The following is a 7399-nucleotide window of genomic DNA, read 5'->3' as shown; positions in this document are numbered from 1 at the left end:
TGCCAAGTTCAGGGTCAGGGAGCCTGCCTGTGTGGTTGAATGCTCGTCCTCCCAAGTCCCTCTGTATAGTTCCATTGGAAATATTCAGAGCTTATGAATCTTCAAAGTTCAACCTGAATGCTGTTTCGGGAAATATATATCTATTTATCACCTTTCCTAAAGCTCCACACAATTTTTTAGTTTACTGCAGTCGCTAGGAGACGGTAAACCGGAAACGGAAGTGCCTTTCCAGAGCTCTTGGGAGAGAGGACGCCATGGCCGCCAAGGCGGAGGTCCTTGCCTTGCAGGCTGAAGTTGCCCGGCGTGAGAAGGAACTGAGTTCCCTGAAGCAGAGACTGGCGGCGGCTCTCTTGGCGGAGGAAGAGCCAGAGCAGCCGGTTCCGGTGTCGCCCCTGCCGCCGAAGACCGCCCTGACCCGTGAGGAGATCCTGCGCTACAGCCGGCAGCTCGTGCTGCCGGAGCTCGGCGTGCAGGGGCAGCTGCGCTTGACCACCGCATCCGTGCTGGTCGTGGGCTGCGGGGGGCTCGGCTGCCCGCTGGCGCAGTACCTGGCAGCGGCCGGCGTAGGCCGCCTTGGCCTTGTGGACTACGACGTAGTAGAAATGAGCAACCTGCCCCGCCAGGTGCTGCACGGCGAGGCGCTGGCCGGCCAGGCCAAGGTCTTCTCGGCTGCCGCCTCGCTGCGCAGTCTCAATTCGAAGGTGGAGTGCGTGCCTTACGCCCAGGCTCTGACGCCAGCCACTGCTCTAGACCTAGTTCGTCGTTATGACGTGGTGGCGGACTGCTCCGACAACGCGCCCACTCGGTACCTGGTGAACGACGCCTGTGTGCTGGCGGGCCGGCCTCTCGTATCTGCCAGCGCCCTGCGCTTCGAGGGCCAAATCACAGTCTACCACTACGACGGCGGGCCTTGCTATCGCTGCGTGTTTCCCCAGCCACCTCCAGCGGACACGGTGACCAATTGCGCGGATGGCGGGGTGCTCGGTGTCGTCACCGGGGTCCTGGGCTGCCTGCAGGCGCTGGAGGTGTTGAAGATCGCCGCAGGTCTGGGCCCCTCTTACAGCGGCAGACTGATGCTCTTTGATGCTCTCCGGGGGCGTTTCCGCTGTATTCAGCTTCGGAGCCGCAGGCCCGACTGTGCAGCTTGCGGGGAGCGGCCCACTGTGACCGACCTGCAGGACTACGAAGCCTTCTGTGGCTCCTCGGCCACCGATAAGTGCCGCTCCCTGCAGTTGCTGAGCCCGGAGGAGCGAGTTTCTGTCTCTGACTATAAGCGAGTTCTGGATTCTGGGTCTCCCCACGTGCTGCTGGACGTCAGGCCTCAGGTGGAGGTGGACATCTGTCGTTTGCCTCATGCCCTACACATCCCTTTGAAACATTTGGAACGGAGGGATGCGGAGAGCCTGAGACTCTTAGGAGAAGCAATCCTGAAAGGGAAGCAAGGCACACAGGAAGGAGCAGCTGTCCCCATTTACGTCATTTGCAAACTGGGCAACGAATCCCAGAAAGCCGTGAAGATCCTGCAGTCCTTGACGGCAATCCAAGAGTTAGGCTCTGTAACGGTTCAGGATGTTGTGGGGGGGCTCATGGCCTGGGCTGCCAAAATTGATGGGACATTTCCGCAGTACTGAGGTGGCTGATAGACATGGCCTGACCTGAGAAAGATGTGCATTGTCGTGTTATCTTAAAGATAATGGCAATTTATTGGATGGTATAATTGTTAATGGATTATAATTCTGTCTCTGACAACTGCCTTGTGTTTTCAGCACTTGAAGGCTGTCTTGAACACGTGGCCTATACTGTAATGGACAGGATTTTGTGCTTTAATCTGCGGATCATTTGCCTGTCTTGCTTTTATTCCACCTCCAATCAAAAAACTCTCTAAATGGTTTATTTTATGCCTGGAATTAAGTTGTTGTAAACTTAAATATCTTACTGAATTGATCATAGATGATATGCTTAAGATCAGTTTATCGTTTACTAAAGATATCCTTTGGGTCTTATTTCTACTTCAAATGACAGAATATGTATTACAAAAATAAGTGTTAAAGATGTACATTGTTTTAATTATCTGGAAAGTGGTAATTCTATATATTAAATATTTTGAATTCATGTCAAAATGAAATATTTACAGGTTAGCAAGATAAGACACTTTCATAGTATGTCAGTTTCTGTTACAAACTCCTGATTTTTTTTTTCCTTAAAGTTGGCTTCAGGGTCCATCTTATGTTGTGCTCGGAACATTTTCTAAACTGTATTACAGTTTGGCTTGCTTTGGAATCTTCAAGTCCAAGTTCCAACCCTCTGCCCTCCTCCTGTCCTTCCCTGTTCAATCTGTTACAAACATTTCCATGAAATGGCAGGTACTCTGCCCAATTTCCGATGTCTACAACAAAATTAAAAGCTTGGTATGTGAGTATGTGGCAGTGGTAAATTGGGGAGGAAAAGCCTTGTCACAGGGCACCTCTCCTCTCCAGCTGCCTTTTGCACGCAGGCTTACCTACCACCAGAAACCACGGATGTAAATGTGAAATCTTTGTATCTCTGGCTACAAATGTTTAAAGAAAGTTAAAAAGCATCGTGGGCCAGACAAGAACCCCTGTATGTCAGATTTACTTACCAGTTTGCAACAAAAATCAAACTTTTGTCCCCTCCACTAGTCATTCTGAAGTTTTATTTTTTATTATTATTTTAAAAGTGTTTATTTTTAGAGAGGGGAAGGGAGGGAGAAAGGGAGAGAAACATCGATTGGTTTCCTTTTGTACTTTTCTCGTGTGTGCCCCCAACCCAGGCATTTGCGTTGACTGGGAATCAAACTGGCAACTGTTCGCTTTGCAGGAGGATGTCCAACAAACTGAGCCACGGTGGCCAGGACTGTGTCCCCATTGTAAGTACATTTACCATGAACAACCTTTTCCTAGTGCTTATACTTGCCAGGCTAGAGCCTGCTGTCAGCTCATCTGGCTCTAAGAATTGCAACCTGGTGCACTCAGATTTTTGGATGGGTGCATAAGCTAAATTGGCCAGAATTAATGCAAAGCGAAGGCCTACTTTGAACGGACAGAGCTCAGAAATTCAGTGTTTAAACTCTCCCCTGGGGGCCTTCTCCTCTTACATCTGGGGATTAAGACTCAGTCCAGATGACACGGCATATGGAGGGCCATGTGAAAGACGGACCACACAGGGTCCACTTGCCTCTCGAGACAGAGGAGGCATTGGGAAGAATGTTCAGCAGCCTCAAGGAAGGAAGGCTTTTGAAATTAGCGGCTTATACAGGTCGGCAGGGTTATACTTCCCTTCTGTTCTCAGCCTGGGTCGCTGCAGGCCTCCAGCCTCTCCCTTGCTTCCTGTTGTCTTCAAATTTTTTTTGCCAGTACTTCCTCTGTCATCACCGGGGGTGCAGCGGTGAGCAGGGTAGGCACTCTTTGCTCCCAAAGCCCATGTCGTAGTGGGAAAGAAGCATTAAGATAACAAGATACGTGCCCTGGCTGGGCGGCATGGTTGGAGCGTCTGCCTGCGCACCAAAAAGTTGCAGTGTGTACATTGTTTTCTTTTCACATCAATATTTGACCAGAATCAGCCAGATAATTTGCATACCATGCAGGGGTGACTGCGCTGGCCCTGAATACAATGCAGTGTGTGGGGTATTTGGCCATGTCTGGAGACTGGTTGCCACAGCTGGGGATGGGCAGGGGAGCGGGTCACTGGCATCTAGTGGGTAGAGACCAGGGGTCATGCCGAACATCCTCCAGTGCACAGGACCGACTCACAACAAAGATTTATCTGACTCCAAATTTCAGTTGTGTTGAGGTTGCAAAATCCTGCTTCAGTTTTGATACAGGCCAGAAAAAAAAATTGGGGTTTTATGAGAACATACGCCAGGGGATCTGCCTTGGTCTGGGGAAGGCTTAGAGGAAAGGCCCTTTGAGCTGAGCCCTGAAGAGTGAACAGGAACAAGCCAAGCCATGGAGGAGGAGGAGGGGAGGTGACAGATGTTGGGGCCGTAGGGGGTCAATTCTTAACATCCTTTTGTTCTCTGAGGAAGTTCAAACCCAAGTGAGAAAGAGACCCGGGATTTGGGTAGACAGAGGTGGAAATTCCACCTTTATAACTAAGGAAGTGACTTGGGGTCTGCTTGGGTGCATGAGGCCAACCTTGCTAATAAACTGTCCCCATCCCCATGCACTTTCCACCCCAGCCTGCAGTGCCCATCCTGCCATCAGTGTGGGCCCCACCAATCTCAGAGAGAGGGAGGGGCCGTAGTTTGTACCCCAGTTCCCTGTCCCCAGCTCTCCATTGGGCAAGTCTGCCATCCTCCCTGGACAGGCGCGCGAGGGCGATGACGGTCAGAGGACCAGCCCCGCCCCTCCAGCTCAGAAGTCGCTCCTGCGGCTGCACAGGAAGTCGCCTGGGGGGCTTTGAAAAGCCCTGTCCCCTGGCGGCGATCCAGCCCCAATGAAGCCAGGATTTCAGGGGCCTAGCATTTGTTTTGTTCCCCTCCCCAAGCCCCTCCCTCCCAGGGTTTTCAGATAAACTACAAAAGTGCCCAGTTAACTTTGTATTTCAGAAAAAGAAGTCCATATTTCAGCGCAAGTGTGCCCCAGCAATTGCATGGGGCATGCTTATATTACAACGTTATTTATCTGAAAAGCCAAGTTAGCGGGAGCCTTGCATTTTTAGTTGCTAAATCTGGCAACCCTGGGACGCCAGGTGACTCCCACCTGCCGCCAAGGTTGAGAAGCACTGACCAGAGGAACAGGAAGCGTGAGAAACAGATGTCCTCCTCCCACGTCCTCCCAGCTTTGGTCTCCTTGCCCCTAAAGTAGAACTGTTAGGCCCGTGGGCGACGGGAGTGGGCCGTCCCCACGGGGGAACAGCAGTCCTTCAGGCCAGTCCTGGGCCTGCCTTCTTGAACCCCAATATCAGCCAGGGCTCCTTGTGGATCTTTCTAGACTGACAGGCTCAGCAGGCCTGGGTAAAACACATTCTTTAAATCAACAGAAAACCTACCCAGTGCTCCTCACTGAAAGTAACTTGCCTATTTCTTTTCCAGTCTCCGACTAGGGCCAGATTTGTTATCCAACATGGCCCATCAGGGGTTCGGTAATGAGATTATACATGCTCCCATGATAAAACAGACCCCAACTGCTTTAATCTTACAACTCACAAGGGCAAGTGGATTTGAGCTCAGCCTTTAATTCCTTTGGACTTCAATTTGCTTTCCCTTCTAGTTACAAGGACTCTTTGGACATTTATTTGTCCCAGAGAACACAATAAAGGCTTTATTATTCAAAAGTGGAGTCATTGTGTAGTTAACTGTGGTGAGCAGGGATGGGGCACTCTGGCCAGGTCGGGTCACATGCCCACACTGGATACAACTCCATCCTATCCCACGGACTCTGTAAGTGAGGGACAGGTGGTTCTGGTTTTAAAAGGCAGGTTTTATTATTATTCAGGAATGGTGAGGCCAGGGTATGAGGAGGTGACTGCTACTGAAAAGATGGTGTTATGCTGGGAGGCAGGGAAAGCAGGTTTAGGATTGGCTGGTTTAAATGATCGCAGAGGCTCTGGGGTGGGGCGGGGAGGGGGCTGGGGGCTGACCTTAATTGCCTGGTACCTGGCCCTGAGTGCTTAGGGCAGGTGGATAGGGGTCTAGTTTTTGAGAGCCAGAGAAGGAGGAGGCTGGGGCTGTGGGCTCTGGATTGGTTGGTTTGCAGATGAAAAGTGTCCTCCAGGGTCTGTTGTTTACTCTCTCCAGGAATTAGCTAATTCAGGGAGGGACAGCCCCTCCAGAGTCAGCAGGGGCCCCAGATATCAAAGCATTGAAAATACGTAATACAATATGATGAATACAGTTCTCCAAGTGAAAACCCACTTTCTGCAGCGAGAAGTGGAGACAGATGCTGGGCAGCCAGAAACAAAAGGTATCCGCTACCCAAATGCAAGTCCAGCCACTTTCGGCCCCAAATTCAGGCTTTGCTCTGTCACTTGTCATCCTCCCATTCCCAGGTGGACCATCTGTCTTTGTCACTGGGATTTGCTGCGCCCACAGGCCTCCTGGTCAGTCCCATCCTGGGATCCCTGGCAATAAATATGCCCAGGTCTTCTCTAGACTTCTTGGTCCCCTGTTACTGGGTCCGTGGGGCCACATCTGCCACTGTCATTCATTCTGATCACTGTCAGGAAAAGCTGACAGTTGACAGTGGCTGTGGTTCTCACTTCCCCTGGCACCAGGCCCTCTTGTTTCATTAAAAACCATCCAGAAACTGTGTCTCCCATTGCCAGGGGCAGAGGGTAATCAGAGCCATTGAGTATGCTTGTCTTCGGGGGCTGCTAAAGAGGCTTGACAGTCACCTCCGGGGCGCAGCACTGGGTGAAGTGAGAGACGCCATCAGGACAGCCGCCATGGGGACTGAGAGGAGACTGTCAGGTTTCCAGACACTTTGGGCTGTTGAGGGGTTTTGTGCTTTTTGTTCCCATCTCTATTCATTGAGATCCTTCCCCGGGGAGCTGGGCTTTCATTAGAAGCCACAGATTAGAGGTGCCTCCTTTGTGGTTTTGTGGTTGAATCCCAGGACGGGGAGCTGATGAATTGAGGGGAACTTGAGCGTGGGTCGTGGATTCTCAGTTGGGGGGAGAGGGCTGGGGCCGTCTTCCTCGAGCGGGAGGCTTCTGGGCTCAGGTCTCAGCCTTCGCTTTTCTCTGGCAGCCTGTTTTTTCACGTATCTTTCTCCAGCAGGAGTTTTGCACACTCATTGAGCTGTGTTCTCTGTGGCTTGCAAGGTGCTTGAACTGAGCTCTGGACAGAGTCTGGGTCTTGGCAGGGACGGCTGGGGATCATCTTGATCTATACGATCCCAAAGCAGTGTGCTCTGGGACACTGATCTGCTCCTAACCCTTCCTTCCCTCCCGTAGTCCTCGGCTCCGCAACGTCACCACCATTCTTCCCGGTGCCGAGGCCACAGCCTTGGAATCATCCTTGCCTCCTCCCCTCCTCCTATTTCCACATCCTATCTGTCACCAAACCCTGTTGGCCCTATGTTCCAAAGCTGCCCATCTCTCACCACCTCCTCTGGGCCAAGCGCCCTGCTTCTGGAATGAACCATCCCATCCTGCTCTCCCTGCTCCTACCTGGCCCTCCCCAATGTTATCCCATAGCAGCGAGGGGGTCTGTTAACACCTACGTGGTGTTCTATCCCACCCGAGCTCAAAACCCTCCCTGGCTCCCACATCTCATTCAGAGCAACAACCAAATTGACCAGGGGACTGCATCTGCCCTCCAACTTCTACACCTGGTCCCCTGTGCTCTCTCCTGCTCAGTCGGCCCCAGCGACACGGTCTCTCTGCCGAGCCAGCGACACTCCGGACAAGTGCCTCAGGACCTTCGCATAGGCTGTGC

The 7399-nt window shown here is 51.9% G+C and overlaps 1 protein-coding gene across 1 annotated transcript; it reads left to right on the top strand.

The window, feature by feature from the left end:
• Positions 1-236: 236 nt before the first annotated feature.
• MOCS3 (molybdenum cofactor synthesis 3) lies at positions 237-2513 on the top strand. The gene has a single exon (XM_054573371.1). The coding sequence runs from the start codon at positions 255-257 to the stop codon at positions 1629-1631; it is 1377 nt and encodes a 458-aa protein (XP_054429346.1). The 5' UTR covers positions 237-254; the 3' UTR covers positions 1632-2513.
• The last annotated feature ends 4886 nt before the right edge of the window (positions 2514-7399 follow it).

This window comes from Pteronotus mesoamericanus, unplaced genomic scaffold, assembly GCF_021234165.1.
Source record: "Pteronotus mesoamericanus isolate MK-2021 breed Mesoamerican mustached bat unplaced genomic scaffold, CSHL_Meso_final contig_25, whole genome shotgun sequence".
In the NCBI taxonomy this organism is placed as follows: Eukaryota; Metazoa; Chordata; class Mammalia; order Chiroptera; family Mormoopidae; genus Pteronotus; species Pteronotus mesoamericanus.
The sequence above is the reverse complement of the archived record's forward strand: the minus strand, read 5'-3'. Positions and strand labels throughout refer to the sequence as shown.